The sequence below is a fragment of the Leptidea sinapis genome, chromosome 1 (genome assembly GCF_905404315.1).
Source record: "Leptidea sinapis chromosome 1, ilLepSina1.1, whole genome shotgun sequence".
NCBI classification, from domain to species: domain Eukaryota; kingdom Metazoa; phylum Arthropoda; class Insecta; order Lepidoptera; family Pieridae; genus Leptidea; species Leptidea sinapis.
The window spans coordinates 12,181,098-12,201,629 of record NC_066265.1 but is presented as its reverse complement, the minus strand read 5'-3'; the positions used below and the strand labels follow the sequence as shown (position 1 = coordinate 12,201,629).

Sequence of the window (20,532 nt, the reverse complement as noted above, 5' to 3'; positions counted from 1 at the left end):
TCACCAACTTCAAAATGTTGTACAGTAAATTAATTTATTACTGTACTGCAGTCTTGGTCTGTATTCTTATTTTAGGTATTTTTTATTTTAAACTTTTAACTGATTAAAAACTATGAAAATATAAATCTTCATTTAAAAAAGTGGCAATGAGTTTCTTGCTTCTTCATCTCATTAGCTCTCAACCCTTTATGAAGCAGGAGAAGATTCAATGAGATTTTTTTTTTACATTCATAAGAGTTATTTCGGTGCCCTACACGAATAAAATGATTTTGATTTGATTTGATATGGATGAACAGATGCATTTGAATTTATACTTAATCAAAGTAGCACAAAATCAATTAAAACGCCCATTACTTCTGTTCAAGATTGAATTATGTGGCAGTAGGTAAACTGTTGAATTTTCCAGAAATAATGTTTCAAAATTGTTTAAGGCGAAACTAAATGCCAGGGACCTTGAGTGATATGAGTTCACGGCTGCCGGCCCGCCATCAATGTAACAAAGCCAATATTTTCAAAATTCTTGCGTGGAAAACAGTTTATATGCTTACAATCCTCGTTATTCACTACTAATCTGAATAAATGAACCTACACAAAAAAGTACAAGCTATAAGAATAACTTTTCTGAGAGAAGTACCAAAAAAATGCGTCACACCATGCTAAAAAACTTGTTTAACTTCCAAGAAAAGTGGTAGTTCAAAAAGGCTCGGCAGTGTTAATTAATAACTATAACCAACAGCAAGCATTAGCAACCTATAAATAAGACTTAAGGATATGTGTAACAGGATTAAGTAGTGTTCATAGCTCGAAATGCTATACTTTCACCACAAAACTTGTCTAAAACACCATGTTTGCGTGTTTTCTGCTTACTCTTCGCCTTAACAGTAAATTTAATTGTAATAATTATATACCAATTTTAATACTTAACTGAGAAATATATTTTTGAACCCTTAAAATTTGGATTTATTTTAATTAATATATGCAACACGGTGCATACCTCTAAGTTAGATATACTAGTATTAAATATAAGAAAGAAGAAGTGTACAGTAATTGTTAGTACCTACTGTTTTTAAGTATAATAATCAATTTGTTATATTTTTAAAGTGATAACCCTGTCTTCTAGGATTAATAACACTAAAACTAGCCACAACTTGAGAGCTTAATAAAACATACAAGATTTTTTGACTATACATGACTCGAACGGTTAGCTCAGTTGGAAGAGCACTCGCACGGAACGCGAGAGGACGTGGGTTCGTGTCCCGCATGGCTCATAAAATTTTGTTTTAAAATTTTGTTTGTGTATTATCCTAGAAGTGAGGGTTATCACTCTAAAAACATAACAAATTACTTAGATTTGCAAGAGCGACATCTCAAGTCAACTTCCAATGCATAATCAATATGCAAATATTGGGGTTGTGCAGGTTATAAACTGTAAAGTATATCCTGTAGATGAAGCCACAACCTGAAAGTTGACCAAAGCATACAAGATTTTTGGACGATACGTCACTCGAAGGGTTAGCTCAGTTGGAAGAGCACTCGCACGGAACGCGAGAGGACGTGGGTTCGAGTCCCGCATCGTCCATAATTTTTTTTTTTATCAAATTTTATTTTTGTAAATATAATAATATATTAAGAAATGTAATTCGAAAACTCAATTCGAATGCAAAGGTTTTATCTATCGTCAAGTAGGTAGGTACTTAGATAATCAAACGAATGAACGCATTCAAAGGAAGTAAATAAAGTGAGTTCTATTTTCTAATGACATTTTTTGTGCATATTTAGATCACGTTTACGTCGTAATTGAATTTTCCTCGTACCTTTAATCTATATACTTGCATTTATGTGTTTAAATACAATATTCATTTATTGCATTATCGTTATCTAACCAATGGGAGGCTTTTCGCTGGCTAGACTATGGGTACCACAACGGCGCCTATTTCTGCCGTGAAGCAGTAATGTGTAAGCATTACTGTGTTTCGGTCTGAAGGGCGCCGTAGCTAGTAAAATTACTAGGCAAATGAAACTTAACATCTTATGTCTCAAGGTGACGAGCGCAGTAGTAGTGCCGCTCAGAATTTTTGGGGTTTTCCAAGAATCCTGAGCGGCTACATTGTAATGGGCAGGGCGTATCCATCAGCTGAACGTCCTGCTCGTCTCGTCCTTTATTTTAATAAAAAAAAAATATCGTACCCACACAAAAATGACAATGTATTTTAACATAAAAAATTTAACACTATTATTAGCTATTACAATTATTTTACATTAAAAAGTTTATCTCTCAGACAAATCAACTTTCATCCATAATTTCTACGACTGTCTTACGAATGTTCGATCAGGTCACGTGTCCTGACGCGAGTTTAACATTTTATACCCATCCCAAGAAAAGTGCTGAAGAAAGAAGATAGAAGTTTACACTTCAAAAATCTCTTGCGGGTGGAATTTCGTAAGATCCGTTCTTAGCGGACATGTAGGTACTTAGCGACACGGACTAGTAAAAAAAGAAGGACTCCGCGCCGTGATATTAGCAAGTGAAGCACCTTTAAATTAAACCAAATCAAAATCAGTTTATTCACGTAGGTCACGGAAATGACACTTATGAATGTCAAAAAAAATATTTTTCTTATTAAATCTACCGCTACTTCGTAAAGGGTTGAGCTAATGAGAAGAAGTAGCAAGAAACTCATTGCCACTCTTTTATATCAAGATTTACATTTAAATACATTGATTTACAAATCATTTCAAATTACAATATAATATGTAAAATGATGCAACAGACAAACTCAAACGTCAAATAGTAAATGTCTTACACGAGTAAGTCAATAAAGTAAATGTAAATTAATACAAAAGTTATTGTGTACAGTAGCTGCATCATCCAAATACACTATAAATAAGTAAAGGTATTCTGTGAGCATTTTATAAGCGATTATAAATAAATAAATATGTATTTATCCATACATACATATATAGGTATATGAAAAACCAACTAAATGAAATCAAATCCTCTGTGGACTGTCTGAGTACAGAGATTTCTTCTATAAAGGCTGAAATATCTGAACTAACAAATAAAAACAGAATTTCAGAGATATAAATTCAAGCGCTTGAAACCGAAATGTGTGATTTGAAACAAAATATGACTGGTTGTCCCCGTGGAGTGAGCAAACAGAATGAAAACCTCTTACAAGAACTACAAGAACGTATCGTTAGAGAAAAAAACATTATATTAGTGGGAGTTTCCGAGTTTAGTGGGAAAAACATTGGGGAAAAATATAATTTCGACTTATCTGAAGTGTCTAATATCATCAACTCATTACTTATAAATTGCCCGAAGCCAGCAAAGATAACTCGACTGGGAAAGTATAACCAGTCTAAAAACTGTAGCATTAAAGTATGCTTTGAAGCACCAATAACGGCTAAATTACTACTTCCAAACAAAGAAAAATTACAAAATAACATTAAAATATTTTCTGATCGCACACCAACACAGCAAAACTACCTTAAGGACATTAAACATGAACTTTCTCAGAGAATGGCCAATGGAGAAAACAATATTACCATAAAATTTGTCAAAGGCACACCAAAAATTGTATCCAAAATTAAAACAGTGACAAAAAACTAACTAACGATCAATATACAGATGACAATAAATTAACTACGACAGCATATCAAGTAATTGATATCTACCAGGATACTCTTTAGCAAATCAAGCCTTAATTTCTTCTACACCAACATTAGAAGTATATGCAAACCAGGCAAGTTTGATGAACTAAGGTGCATAATACACTCCTTGAGAAAGAGTACATCTTATTTTACTAACGGAAACTTGGATAAGAACAGAAGAACAAGCACAACAATTGCAGCTACAAAATTATACTCACTACTTTAATAATAGACCGGCAATAATTGGCGGTGGTGTTTGTTGAATGTGTCTTGTATTTATGTGCACGATACTTAAGAAAGCACGAACTAACAACAACAAAGTTCATTAGTGGAAATAACTACTTATGGATAAAACTTCATATATATGCACTTGAAATAAAAGTCATTTATAAGCCTGGTAGCTCAAACTTTAGTGATTTTTTAGTAGATTATGAAACACAATTACAAAATAAAAAGAGAGCAATTGTTTTCGGCGACATGAATATTGATTTACTTACTGAACATAGCAAAACAAAACGGTACAATTCCACCATAGGGGAATGTGGGTACAAGAATATAAACAAAAGACACGTTAAGTTTTGTACTAGGGAAACGACCACTACGAAAACAATTATTGATCATGTGTTGACTAATATTACTGACAACTTTCATATTGCTATAGTTGAGTCTTCCCTATCAGATCACAAAAATATATATGTTGACCTTAAAAGCTATAAGCCACCACCGAAAACAAGAGTTCAGTACGAAGCTATAGATTTCTCTAAATTATATAAAATGGTATTATTTAAAACAAAATAACAAAATATAAATTAATCAATCAGCCACATAAAGAATGAATTTGCAAAAATATTATAAAAGAAACCAAATATGGAGCAAACTAAAGAAGAATTCTACCGATAATAAAACACGAATTTAAGAATGCAAGAAACAAATTTTTTCAAACAATAAATGCATAAAAGCCAAATATTACCATGATGAATTCATGAAATGTAAAATTAAACCGAAAAAATGTGGAAGATGATGAACACTCTTTCAGGGAAACATATCGTAAAGAATTGTGCTCCCCTCAAATTTAAAATGTGACGATGGATCTCTCATAACAGAACCAAATGAAATATTTTTTAATAGCTTTTTCTCAAATATAGGCACACAGCTAACTAAAAATATTCCAGCAAAATTTTACAATAATGATATACTTACATTACCCAGACTGAATCCTAACTCACAGCTTCATGATTATCTGAATTGACAGTATGCACTGTTGATGAAGTATCAAAAATTATAGACTCCTTAGATCCTAACACAAGCACAGGTCTTGATTCAATTAGCACCAAAGCCCTCAAATTTCAAGTTTCAGATTTAACAAACTGCTTGAATAAATTACTTTCAGAAGGATTGTTTCCACCAAATCTAAAAATTGCTAAAGTATCTCTCATTTACAAAACTGGAGCAAAATCAAATTCTAGTAACTATCGACGTGTTTTAGTGCTACCAATACTCTCGAAAATTCTCGAAAAATTTTCTATAGAAGACTTGATCCATATCTCACAAAAAAAAATATATACGAGAAACAATATGGGTTTCAACCCAAATCAAATACACTTAGTGCAACAATAGATTTAGTAACAGAAATTAAATCCAGAATTGATCAAAAGTAAATAGCAATAGGCGTATTTTTAGATCTAAAAAAAGCTTTCGACACAATTTCCTACTCTTTACTATTGAAAAAGCTGAATACTATCGGTATTACCGGAACCGCCCACAAAATGCTACAGTCTTATTTAAGTGATAGATATCATATTGTCAAGCTCGGTAATTATCAAAGTACTCCTCAATCTATTACGTGTGGGGTTCCGCAGGGATCAGTACTCGGACCCTTGCTATTTTTAATATATATAAATAACATACATGATATAGGACTAAAGAGCCATTTGACCCTATGGTGATGACACATGTTTGTTTTATTTTGGTCATAATATAACAGAAACTATGAAAGACGTACAAGAGGATCTTAACAAACTTCAAAATTGGTTTCAATATAATCTGCTCACAATTAATGTTGAAAAATTTTCCTATATAATATTTAAAGCTACAAATAAGAAACTATCAAACGAGTGAACTATCAAAGTGAACTATATATTAATGGACAGCCCTTGCAAAAATCTTATAAAGAAAAATACTTAGGTCTTGTACTTGACAGCAACCTAACATGGCGTGCTCATATAGAACGCATAAAGTTGAAGCTTTCGTCGTTATTAGGGTCATTACGGAACATGTCTAGATGCATTCCAGAAAATATTCGTCTGCTATTCTTTAACACTCTCGTAAACCCTCATCTACTTTATCTCATTGAAGTGTGGCGCAGCGCGGCCAGAACCAACTTACAACCCCTTCAAATACTACAAAATAAAATAATAAAAATTCTATATCACTACCACTACTTAACACATACTAAAACTATTTATGCAAAAACGAAACTTATTAATATTGAACAACCGTTTAAATACAATACAGGCATACTATCTAATATTTAAAATAATTAACGGATCTATTCTCATTCAAATTACATTCAAAACGAAAAATAAAACATCTAAGTATGAAACTCGATACGCCGACCACTTCATACTACCTAAAATAAGAACTAATTATGGGAAAAATAATTTAACATTTAAGGGAGCACAACTCTATAACAATCTTCCAAAGGATATCAAAGAAGCACCTTCACTTAATATTGTTAAAAGAAATTGCTATCTCATATACGAAGCAATGTTAATATAAAATAAAAATAAAATCGCTTATAACTTGTACCACAACCCAAGAACCTGTCTTGAGTTGTTACTTTGTATCAACTATTTTGCTAATAATCTTGTTACTCATTTACTGTATTTGTTAAAAGACATTTGCTATTGTGATATATCAGTGTCATCACACTAGATTATTGTACTATATGTTATTATTAAGAACTAATTCTTTATACTTACCACATATTCATACCGGATAAGTAATTAATACTAACCTTTATAATTATTTAAGTTATTTCACATGTAAGTGACTTTTTTGTTTTAGTGGGAATAAAGAATTATATAAACTGATATATACACACAATAACTTTTAAGAATCTGAAACCGAGTCTCCGGCAACAGGATCATCCTGCCACCACAAGCAGCGCCCGTTCACGAGCATGACGCATGAGCATCGCCTCCCTCAACCATATTTTAGGGAAGGGGACGACCCATCCCATGTCGTCGCCACAAGCAGTGATATTTAAGCGATGACGAATGCATGACGAAACCTGTTACGAGAACTCAGCAAACAACAATAAAACAATCCTAATCTACATATCATGCAATACTCACCAAATACCTCTACTTACAATTTGACAATTCTGCTTAAACTTGTAATTAATATTATATTTTTACTAACAGTAATCAAAAGCTCAATCCTTTAGGGTAATCAAATCAAAATCACGTTATTCAGGCATGTCAAGGAAATGACTTTTCTTTTTATATCCACCTCCTTTGAGGGTTGAGCTTTCATAAGAAGAAGTAGCAAGAAACTCTTTGTGACAATCACTCACTCACAAATCATTTCAGTTACAATATATGTAAAGTGATGCAGCAATAATACTCAAACTACAAATACTCAAAATAAGGCCATGGTACAGTAAATGCATCAATCCACACACACCGTAAGTAAATAAAGGTATTTAGCGACCATTTTATTAGCAATTATAAAAAATATAATTTTTAATTTTAAAACCATAAGGTAGAGTTTCCGGCTACAGGATACAATTTAATCCTGAGACTGATTTAAGCCGTCTGGGTTCCACCAATTCGTGAACGGTCATAGAAGTGGTGCACGTATGACGCATGGTTTGTCTTGTTGAGAATCACAATCATCAATAAACTATTCAAATCTCAAAAAAACGAATTCTATGATTTTTCCAGAAGATTTTACTATCACTGCTTTTTTATAGCCGAATATTCTGCCTCTGGTTCGTTCCGGTTAATTCCGGTTTACAGTGCGGACGCATGTATATCATCTGTAGTCACAAACAGCAGAAAATCAGTAAATTTGCCTTTCATCATCATCATCAACACGGGTTTCATCCAGCCCGAAGCACTGCCACTAATCTTCTAAATCTGATGACATATTTGGTCCCAGCAATGGACTCTGGAATACAGGTAGATGTGGTTTACCTAGATTTCCGAAAAGCATTCGACACTGTCGACAATGACGTATTGCTGAGGAAATTAGCGGATGTAGGTTGCTCGCTAAAAACATTACAGTTCTGGGCTTCTTACATGAGAGACAGAAAGCAGTATGTAGACTTTAATGGATACGAATCGGAGCCCTACTTTACGAGATCTGGAGTAAGTCAAGGCAGTAACCTTGGACCTCTCGAATTTATCATAACGATAAACGATCTGCCGGAGGTCCTAAAGCACAGCAAATGTCTCCTTTTTGCAGATGACGTAAAGTTAATGCTCCAAATAAGAGAAAAATCGGATTGCGACCACCTACAAGACGACATCTCAAAATTGATAGACTGGAGCAGGGAGAATAAATTGAACTTCAATTCTGCTAAGTGTCTTCAGTGTTAAATTCTCTTAGGTTTTACCCGAGCCAGTAAACCTATATTGTATAACTACAAGATAGGCACGGATACAGTGCAGCGCGTGAAGCAGATACAGGATCTGGGTGTTTTGTTTACATCGGACTTGATGTTTAGAGAGCATATAATTAAGACCTACAAAAAGGCCTATAGGAATTTGGGTTTGTTTTGAGACACTCTAAAGAGTTCACTAATATCACAACCGTCAAGGTACTTTATAATGTAAGGTAAGGAGTCGTCTGGAGTACAACTCGGCGATATGGGGCCCTTATGAGGACAAGTACAGGTTGATGTTAGAGCGTGTCCAAAACAAATTCGTTAGGCACCTATACTTCAAGTTATATGGAGTATACCCATTTTACCCACTTATGTATCCGACACTGTTTGTGCTGGGTATGGTTGGGTATACTGAGTTAGACGTCCGTAGGGATTTTTTTCTAGCAGCGTATGTGGTGAAGTTGTTGCGCGGGAAGGAGCACAACCCGGGAGTTCTGTGCTACTTGAGTCTTCGTGTGCCGGACCGGTACGTGTGGAGGCGCCTCCATCCGCCACTACTATCTATTCCGATGGCGAGAACAAATGTGTTGGCAAAGTCACCTTTAACTAGAGCCCTTCGCCATATAAATGAACTTCACAACAAAGTGGACATTTTTGAGTGTACGTGGAGTGAACTCACAAGGGGATTGTTATATGTAGTGTGTATGGTAAATAGTAGTATGTTTAAGTTTTTTCTATTTCTGGTGTGATATATTATTTGTAATGTAATGTTTGATTGTATGATTAGTTTTAGTTTGATTTGATTGTTATTTGCTGTGTTTGTTATTCTTGTTTGTTTGTAACTGTCGCATTAGGTAATACCTGTAATGCCGCCGGAAGATGTCCAGTGCTGCATCCCTCAAAGATTTCCACTAAATAACATGTTTTATCCACAATATGAACATTACATTTACATAACGGAAGTACATGATGTGGTAGTTTATTATATATACTGACTGCATGTATAAATTTAAATTTTTTGATTATGCAGCGCAAAGCAAATTGTTTTGCCGAAGTACACTTCCGTTAAATCCAATTATTTGATATGCCACGGTAAGTAAATTAACTCATTGTAGAATGTAGATGCTTGTAAAAGTGTTCCATTTTCGAATTATTATCACATATTATTAAACAAAGTCCTTCGCCGCGTCTGTCTGTCTGTTCGCGATAAACACAAAACCGACAGCACCGATTTTCATGCTGTTTTCAATAATGAATAGCGTGATTCTCGATGAATACTTATGTATAATTTGTTATGTTTTTGTATAAATTTTTGTATCTATAAACGGCATTTGTTGGATGTTTTGGAAAAAATAAGCCGTCTGGCAGCTTTCAACAAAAACGCTGTTTTAACTCTTTTGAGATATAACAAAATAATGTATCGTCACTGACCTCTACTATATACCACTGGACTGGTGGCTGTCAAAGTGCTTTTGTGCCTGTTTGATATATATATATTAAATTTGGCGCTGTTGGCTATGTAGCGAGAGTCTGCGGTACTAAAACTAGTGACTACAACCTCAGCAAACATCGATAGACAGTGGGAAACTACTTACAAAAAAAAATTTGAAATCGTACTTCACAGTATTGTACGTTCCTTCGTTCGTTATATTATACATCAAAATTAGTGCCCTGGACGCTCGCGAGTGATGCTTCATATAGGCTCAAAAAATTTGCTGTCAAACACATGGAACAGCCTGTCCAGTATGTGTCATGGAATTGTGTATATTATATAGGTCTACAGAAAAGTCTGCCATGGCATGTGACTATCTGTTAAGAATTACACACTATATCCATTTTTTTATACGTTTTATATTAGCTTCACCTGTATGTTTGTATGTTTGTAACCGACTTCTTTGGGCGCGATTTTGACCCACTTTAAACGGCTAGATTTCGTTCAAACTTTGTAGATTTGCCGACGACCGATGACATTACACTAATTTGATAAAATTATTCAATTTATCAAATTTGCAAAATATGATTTTTGTTAATTTGTATAATTTTCATCTATAGTCGATAAGGCAGGTATTGATGTTAAAGTACTTAATAGTTTTAAAAATACGTTTTTATAGAAAATTTAACTAAAAAATGAAAAATAAATAATAGTTAAAAAAAACTAGAAAGCACGCTTTATATAAAATTCAACTAAAAAATAGAAAATAAAGTTAAATTGAAAATATTGTACAAAAATATATTTTATTGTAAAAAAAGCGTGGGGTGTAGAAGAATTATTATTTTAATAATATCTTAAAAAGCACCCCACGCTTTTTTTTTAAATATTATTTATTTTATTGACAGAACAGCGTCTGTCGGGTCAGCCAGTTATTACTAAAGCATTGTATACATTCAAGTTAGTACTACAATTATGGCATCATTTTATTAAACACTTATCTAACATCATTTGAATTTCTTAAGTGGGTAGGTACTTGTTAGTAAATACCTTCAAATGATAATATCAAGTGTTGAAAGTACTGCAAGGTCAGTAAAGTCTGCTGTACATTTTTATGTACAAACTTAACGTCACTTACGGCCGTTCCCAATATTCAGTCTTTCTCTTACTTGAGATAAAAATCGTAACTATCGTTGACTTTTCTGTCCCAATAAACTTCTATAGCTTACCAGCGATAGAAGTTTGTATGGAAATTATTGCAATTCAAGATTTCCACGACGATCGGTCCTGCCCTCATCCAACGTATTCCGGCGATCATGACCAGATCGTCGGTCCATCTTCTAGCGGGGGTCTACCAACGGGGTACGTGTTCACCATTCGAGGACTTTACTGCCCCAACGGCAATCTGTACGGCGAATTTAGCCTTTAAATCGGTCAAAACTTCTTATAACTTAAACATTGATCCAACATGGGAGTCAATGGTTGTTCTTGTACAATCACTGACGCTTCAGCTTTGCTTTAAGACAGCAATTCAATTCAAAGACGCGTCCCAATATAAGGCGATAAGAATGACTTATCGGCTATGTTGAGACAGCTTCAGATTATTGAGTGGTAAGTACTGACAGTAGAAGGCAGTAATTTATCTCGATCTGTAGATAGTATATTGGGAACGGCCGTTATTGAACGTCTTAAACTACCATCCATTCAAAATACCTGAGAAAAACGTGCGCAAAAAACTCAGCGGGATTTTTTTTTTTATAAAAATATGGAAAACAATGTGATTTCCTACAATAAACATTTATAATTAAAGAGCCGAAAAGCGGGTGTCGGCTTCTTTCCCAGTCTGTGGTATCATTTACGGCCACACCCAATATTCAGTCTAGCTCTGAGAGCTAGAGCACTTGAGATAAAAATCGTAACTATCGTTGGCTTTTCTGTCCCAGTAAACTTATCGACGGTAACTCACCTTTTCCGTACACGCTGTCTGTCAATGGGACGACGTATAGCTTACCAGCGATAGAAGTTTGTATGGAAATTATTGCAATTCACGCGTCCCAACAGCTAATTACTGACAGCAGAAGGTAGTAATTTATCTATTTATAAGTATATTGGGATCGGCCGTAAGAAAATCGTTTATGTTACAATAGCCTATCCCACAGGTTTTTTTTAACAATTCTTATAAATTACGTAACACATTTGTTTTGTACATTTTCTGGGATCATATTGTAAAAGCATGTACGTCGCCTAATAAAAGACTTACTAACTAGACTTAACTGAGTAGTAGTAGGCATAACAAGTTTATGTTTGATCATGTTTATAAGTTTTACATGCATATTTTTAAAATGAAATCTTTTATCTTTATTATTTTCGAAGATACAATATTAATTATTATACAAAAACATTATTAAACATACGAAATTAGGAAAATATGGAAAAACTTATATGATCATGATAAAAGTCACGAACACCAGGGTCTTTTATTTATATATTGAAACTAGCCGTTCCAGCCCGCTTTGCTGGGCGAATTTTAAAAGGAAATAAATTAAATTTTATTCATCTTATTACAAATACAATAAAAAAAATATGAAGCCATAAACCATCTAGGATAAATTTCGCATCTAATGATGGTAGCTTCATGTCGATACGATCAGTGGCTTAGGCGTGACAGAGCCTCATACAAAGACCATTTTCATTATATATATATACTGTTATAGGAATTTACCAATAATTAATATTTCAAAACATCAAGATTTGTTTCGTAAAAAATGCTTCCTGTTGTTATAATGAAATTGTTTCACAGCGGAACTGTCAAACCGTTTCTTCTCCCTCTTTTTTCTCATAGAAAATATGTCCATTCAAAACAAACATTGAAAATAAAATTAAAAAATGATGCGGTGTCGTGGGACACCAGGTAGGAACGAAGTTCCTTTGGCTAATGTAGAATCGACACAAATTGCAAAAAAAAAAGTTCTAATATTGCTATAATCGTTATCATATATTAATATAATAATATTGATAATATATACACTACTCGCTTGTGTATGCGACTGTCGCGCCTGCGCACGTCTCTTTTAACGGTTTTATTCCACGCACTTTTCCACGCATTTTTTTCCACAGATTTTTTCTTACGGTTTTACTATCCCATTTTTTTCAGTTCGGTCGCGCAGCAAAATCCCTATCCCCTCGAAGCCTGCCGTAAGGAACATCGTTCCAATTATGGGTCCGAAATCGAAATAAAACTATCCTATAATAATCCCCATTAAAATCCGTTAATTAGTTTAGGAGTCCATCGCGGACAAACAACGTGTCACGTAATATATATATATATATATATATATAGACTTTTATATATAAGTGTGAGAGTGATATTGGAAGAAGAGTGAATGCAGGAAACATGGTGAACGGAGCCTTGTACTTCTTCATGAGTAGTCGGAAGGTGTCTAACAAGGCAAGGAGAAGAAACATGAAAGCACAATAAATGCAGTTGAGATGAGAGCGTTAAGAAGTATGTTAGGAGTTAAACTGATTGACAGGATAAGAAATAGTGAAATAAGGAAACGTTGTGGTCTGAAAGAAGATGTAGTGTCAAAAATTGAGAAAGGTATGCTGAGGCTTAAAGGCTAAATTCGCCGTACAGATGGCCGTTGGGGCAGTAAAGTCCTCGAATGGTGAACACGTACCCCGTTGGTAGACCCCCGCTAGAAGATGGACCGACGATCTGGTCATGATCGCCGGAATACGTTGGATGAGGGCAGGACCGATCGTCGTGGAAATCTTGAATTGCAATAATTTCCATACAAACTTCTATCGCTGGTAAGCTATAGAAGTTTATTGGGACAGAAAAGTCAACGATAGTTACGATTTTTATCTCAAGTAAGAGAAAGATTGAATATTGGGAACGGCCGTAAGTGACGTTAAGTTTGTACATAAAAATGTACAGCAGACTTTACTGACCTTGCAGTACTTTCAACACTTGATATTATCATTTAGTGGTATTTACTAACAAGTACCTACCCACTTAAGAAATTCAAATGATTTCCTTGTTAGATAAGTGTTTAATAAAATGATGCCATAATTGTAGTACTAACTTGAATGTATACAATGCTTTAGTAATAACTGGCTGACCCGACAGACGCTGTTCTATCAATAAAATAAATAATACTTAAAAAAAAGCGTGGGGTGCTTTTTAAGATATTATTAAAATAATAATTCTTCTACACCCCACGCTTTTTTTACAATAAAATATATTTTTGTACACTATTTTCAATTTAAATTTATTTTCTATTTTTTAGTTGAATTTTATATAAAGCGTGCTTTCTAGTTTTTTTTAACTATTTTTCATTTTTTAGTTAAATTTTCTATAAAAGCGTATTTTTAAAACTATTAAGTACTTTAACATCAATACCTGCCTTATCGACTATAGATGAAAATTATACAAATTAACAAAAATCATATTTTGCGAAATTGATAAATTGAATAATTTTATCAAATTAGTGTAATGTCATCGGTCGTCGGCAAATCTACAAAGTTTGAACGAAATCTAGCCGTTTAAAATGGGTCAAAATCGCGCCCAAAGAAGTTGGTTTCAAACATACAAACATACAGGTGAAGCTATTATAAAACGTATAAAAAAATGGATATAGTGTGTAATTCTTAACAGATAGTCACATGCCATGGCAGACTTTTCTGTAGACCTATATAATATACACAATTCCATGACACACACTGGACAGGCTGTTCCATGTGTTTGACAGCAAATTTTTTGAGCCTATATGAAGCATCACTCGCGAGCGTCCAGGGCACTAATTTTGATGTATAATATAACGAACGAAGGAACGTACAATACTGTGAAGTACGTTTTTCAAATTTTTTTTTGTAAGTAGTTTCCCACTGTCTATCGATGTTTGCTGAGGTTGTAGTCACTAGTTTTAGTACCGCAGACTCTCGCTACATAGCCAACAGCGCCACATTTAATATATATATATATATATATATCAAACAGGCACAAAAGCACTTTGACAGCCACCAGTCCAGTGGTATATAGTAGAGGTCAGTGACGATACATTATTTTGTTATATCTCAAAAGAGTTAAAACAGCGTTTTTGTTGAAAGCTGCCAGACGGCTTATTTTTTCCAAAACCTCCAACAAATGCCGTTTATAGATACAAAAATATATACAAAAACATAACAAATTATACATAAGTATTCATCGAGAATCATGCTATTCATTATTGAAAACAGCATGAAAAAAAAATCCCTACGGACGTCTAACTCAGTATACCCAACCATACCCAGCACAAACAGTGTCTGATACATAAGTGGGTGAAATGGGTATACTCCATATAACTTGAAGTATAGGTGCCTAACGAATTTGTTTTGGACACGCTCTAACATCAACCTGTACTTGTCCGCATAAGGGCCCCATATGGCCGAGTTGTACTCCAGACGACTCCTTACCAGTGCATTATAAAGTACCTTGACGGTTGTGATATTAGTGAACTCTTTAGAGTGTCTCAAAACAAACCCAAAATCTCTAAACATCAAGTCCTATGTAAACAAAACACCCAGATCCTGTATCTGCTATCCTATCCGTGCCTATCTTGTAGTGTTATACAATATAGGTTTACTGGCTCGGGTAAAACTTAAGTCACAACACATAGCAGAATTGAAGTTCAATTTATTCTCCCTGCTCCAGTCTATCAATTTTGAGATGTCGTCTTGTAGGTGGTCGCAATCCGATTTTTCTCTTATTTGGAGCATTAACTTTACGTCATCTGCAAAAAGGAGACATTTGCTGTGCTTTAGGACCTCCGGCAGATCGTTTATCGTTATGATAAATTCGAGAGGTCCAAGGTTACTGCCTTGACTTACTCCAGATCTAGTAAAGTAGGGCTCCGATTCGTATCCATTAAAGTCTACATACTGCTTTCTGTCTCTCATGTAAGAAGCCCAGAACTGTAATGTTTTTAGCAAGCAACCTACATCCGCTAATTTCCTCAGCAATACGTCATTGTCGACAGTGTCGAATGCTTTTCGAAAATCTAGGTAAACCACATCTACCTGTACTCCAGAGTCCATTGCTGGGACCAAATATGTCATCAGATTTAGTATATTAGTGGCAGTGCTTCGGGCTGGATGAAACCCGTGTTGATGATGATGATGAAAGGCAAAATTACTGATTTTCTGCTGTTTGTGACTACAGATGATACATGCGTCCGCACTGTAAACCGGAATTAACCGGAACGAACCAGAGGCAGAATATTCGGCTATAAAAAAGCAGTGATAGTAAAATCTTCTGGAAAAATCATAGAATTCGTTTTTTTGAGATTTGAATAGTTTATTGATGATTGTGATTCTCAACAAGACAAACCATGCGTCATACGTGCACCACTTGTATGACCTTTCACGAATTGGTGGAATCCAGACGGCTTATTCACCTGGTCTAGTTCTGAGCCTTCTATGTACTTCAAATATTTTACATTAGTTGTGCATAGATTTCAAACATTGACGAAATAATAGCTGCAGTTTTAAATGGCCGTGAGGTCAATATAGAGATGGGATTAAGGCTTTAGAATATCAATGGATGAAGTAGGGTCAGAAAGCTCGCTGGAGACAACATCGAGAAATAAAAATATTTTAACAATCTCATAGAGGTATTTTATTACTAATCAGACTACTTTTCATTCCGCCTTGTCCAAATGGTGATCACACATCAATGGGTAGTTAGCATTTAAAAGTGAAGTAGATTACATGTCAACTACGATCAGGCTGGAGAAATAAACGTCTTTAATCGTCATTGACATAAGGTGCTTTCTACTTTTGAAGCTTCTGAATTGTTGAATCCCCGATAAATGTTTGCAAGGCTTTTAACCTGTGAGCGCTGGTATTCCCCAAGGTTGTGTAGTATGTCCAAAACTATTTACTATGTTTATCAACGATATAATATTAAATAACCTCGACAAAAAAACGACATATTAACACTCATTTATATATTTGTTATTAACAATAATATGGAAATTCTACAGTCACAATAGATTTGGCTTCTAAGTCGACTGTGATCTGCCTGGAGCCAATTATCAGCGCTGTTTGTTGTGGGTCTTCTTCACTGTAAAAATAAATAATATTTTGTATAGAATGGTCAAACTAGGAGATTTAATATGCTTGTATAAGCCAAAAACTTCTGCCTCAGAACTGGATAATAATAATAAATAATAATAAGAAAATATCAACAAAATAAATCTTGAATTCACTGGTGGCGTTATCACTATACAGGTGTAATCGTTAAGTGTCACCAGGATATTATTCCGTAACTATTACAGATATCAAAAAAGATTAAACTGATATCGAAAGTACCTTCTAAATCAGTAAAATGATATCAATAGCTTCTTAAAAATCAAACGAGAAGTATCCAAAATTTTGATATCTGTAACAGTTATTATCTGTATCTATTCATTTAATTATTTATGATCTACCAACAGTTACGGAATAATCGCCTGGTCACACTTAACGAATATTATAATCATTATATGATCTTCTTCTTCTTCGTTACACTCTTACACTCTTGGCAGAGTGGTCGTGGTCATCGCGCAGTGACATCTTTTGGGGCAGATGTGATTCGCCCCACGAGCATTCACCACTTTTCCCTGCTGGCCGACAGTCTGGTACACTCGTTCAATGGACCGCCCACAGCAGACTTAATCAATCCATCGCATGGGCGACCTTCCACGCCCTCTGGTGCCCTCCACTTTGCCCTGCACGATAAGGCATTCGATGGACTCACTTTCGCGCCGGGAGACGTGCCCGAAGAATTTAAAGAGTACTAACACCGTAAATCGTTGTTTTATGCCAAGTTCTTGGAGAATGGAGACGTTGGTGTGAAACTCGGTACTTGAAACTGCCAGCATTCAATCATTGTATGACAATGATATATGAATAAACATTTGAATACATTTTAAATTAATTTTCCTTTGATGGACGGATACGTCTCTATCAGCTCACACAATTTGTCTCACATTATACATACACATATATATATATATATGTGAATTGAAACCTAGCTAGGTCGAATTCTCGCCCCCGAAACTACCTATATACTAAATTTTATTAAAATCGTTGGAGCCGTTTCCGAGATTCAGAATATATATATATATACAAGAATTGCTCATTTAAAGATATTAGATACAGGGACAATATGCAAATTTAGTAATATTTACTCTAAGGAATTTAGATTGTAATAATAGAATTTGCTATCCATCGCGGTAATGCTGCCAGTATTCTTGGTACGCTTCCACGTGATGATAGTTTTAATTTCGTATAGTCATACTCGTAGTATTGTAAATATAGTTATAAGATTTCTTTTGTTTAGGAATTTAGATGTTGTTGATATATTATGTTCACATCGAAAATTTGTGCGGTAATTAGAGCGAGATAGAATTAATAAAAATCATAAATATGTGTCTTTAATAGTACAGAGTATAAATAGATACTTATGTATAATCTTACTGGATTTTTGAACTATTATTTTGCTGCATAAATTGTGAAATTAAAGATAACCATCGGGATCATTGGATAAAAAAGATTCATTGGGAGTAAAATTTAAAGATAAAAAACACCTTGACTCTCAGCCTCTCAATAACTTCTTCATCTTGAAAACGTTATATATTAATGTTATAAGTGAAACCCCTTTTATTAAAATATACAGGGAAACTATTATTTTTTTTGATATTTATATTATGGAAGGTTATTTAGAGCTGAAACTTCAAATGCCTTTAACCCAAAAGTGCCATGTGTGGTTTGATTCCTTTCTGCTTAGCTACGTCCAGATGCACTAAGCTTAAAAGGTGAGTTTTACTTGAATAAAGTCTTAGTACGTTCTATAGATCTCAGGCTTAGTAATAATATTAATAAATTGTATACTTACTAGTTAGCCAACACAACAACGACTGTCTCGCGTGGTGTTAAGAAAGCGACGTGGTCGTAAACATCCTTTCTGTCAGGATACGAAGAGTATCTGGTAACAGAAAACAGAACATTAATGTTTTTTATCGAGTAACAAGTGAAGGAGTATTGCATTTTTTATGACTATAAGGGTCGAGACGAAAAGGACATTCAGCTGATGGTAATTGATAAGCCCTGCCCATTACAATGCAGTGCCGCTCAGAATTCTTAAAAACCCAAAAATTCTAAGAGGCACTACAATTGCGCTCGTCTCCTTGAGACGTAAGATGTTAAGTCTCATTTGCCCAGTAATTTCTCTTGCTACAGCGCCCCTCAGCCCGAAACACAGAAATATTTACACATTACTCCTTCACGGCAGAAATAGACGCCGTTGTGGTATCCTAAATCTAGCCGGCATCCTGTGCAAAGGAGCCTTCTACTGGTAAAAACATGTTAATATTTATTCAAATAAAACAAATCTTATAACTATATTTACAATACTATGATAACATTAAAATAAAACTATCATTACGTGGAAGCTTACCAAAAATACTGGCAGCATTTCCGCGTTAGATAGCTAGGCTGATCCGTTGACCGAAATAGCTGCCAGCGCTTGGGTTTCCAGTAGCCCTATTGTTACAACTTACATGTTGTTTTCATCGACGTCAACTTTGACGGCAGTCCGTCTTATAACGTCGATCCTTTTCGAGCCACGAGGTATAAACTTTGAGAAATGCCCGAGAACGTAATACATCGGCTGTTTGTAGAACTCGTCACTCGTGGAATTCACGACTATTTCTGAATCTCCAAAGTTCTGCGCCCAATTCGGCCCACCCTGTAGATCTACCGCCATGTTCCAGTCAACCCAGGCTACGTAATGGTTGACAAGGTTCTGTGAATTGATTAGAATATCTTAGACCGTAGTAAAACAAAAAGTCTATGCGATAGATTCCGTGCTAATAAATTAATAGGGTTTTTAAATATAAAGATGACCACCAGACAAAGAAGAGGTCACCAACAGACTTACATGAAAGCTGAAGAGATAATTATGGCATAAAGCGAGATCGTCGAGTACTATCTATGTATGTTATTTACTTATAATTGTATCTGTCTGTATTATGGTCATTTGAATGGGCCATCGTAGCCAAAATGAAGAATTCAATTATTATATTATTTTCCTGTCAGTGGGGAGCAGTATGGTCGCCTGGAGCTTTGATCGAAGCACAGTAATTAATGTGACAATTATATTATTTGGATTTTATTCAAATAGAGGTGTACTGGACATACAAGCAGAGGAAAGGACTCATGGAACAACTGAATAATGCTATAAATGCTTCTACAATATGATGCCAGAAAATGTACAAAACATATGTGTTACGAAATTTATAAGAATTGTAATAAAACGTTTGTGTGGGAAAGGTTACTATAGTTTAAAAGATTTTCTTAATGATACCACAGACTGGGAATGAAGCGAACACCCTCAGGCTCTTTAATTATATAAATGTTTACTGTACGATATTACATTGTAATCTATATTTTTATAAATAAAAGCCCGCTGAATCTCTTGTGCTCGTTCTTCTCAGGTCTGAGGCAGTCTATTATAAATGGAGGGTCGTTTTTGACGTTCATTAAGTGATTTTGAATAAAAATATTTGAATTTGAATACAATGAGCGGAAAAAAGGAAGACAGTTCAAAAGATGAGAGGACGAGATAAATTGAACAGCGGGGATGGTACAATACCGAAAAGATTGGAAACATATGGAGGCTTAGAGGCTAGGTATCGATTTGCTTTAGTTATACTCAATATTAATGTTAGTGCATTACGTAATTCGTCTGAATGAAAGGCTTAAAAGGAAGAAGTAATAGTAACAGTTATTTATGCAACTGTGAATTTGGCCT

General features: G+C 34.6%; 1 protein-coding gene across 1 annotated transcript in view; it reads right to left on the bottom strand.

Annotated features, from left to right (window-relative positions):
* Positions 1–16,669: 16,669 nt before the first annotated feature.
* LOC126966747 (lysosomal acid glucosylceramidase-like) overlaps positions 16,670–20,532 on the bottom strand; it is a 35,873-nt gene continuing 32,010 nt past the window's right edge. The window contains exons 11-13 of the mRNA XM_050811021.1: positions 19,280–19,524; positions 18,616–18,705; positions 16,670–16,800 (exon numbers count right to left, since the gene is read on the bottom strand). Of these exons, the coding sequence (XP_050666978.1) occupies positions 16,695–16,800; positions 18,616–18,705; positions 19,280–19,524 (441 nt within the window). The 3' untranslated portion in view covers positions 16,670–16,694. The remainder of the gene's footprint in view (positions 16,801–18,615; positions 18,706–19,279; positions 19,525–20,532) is intronic.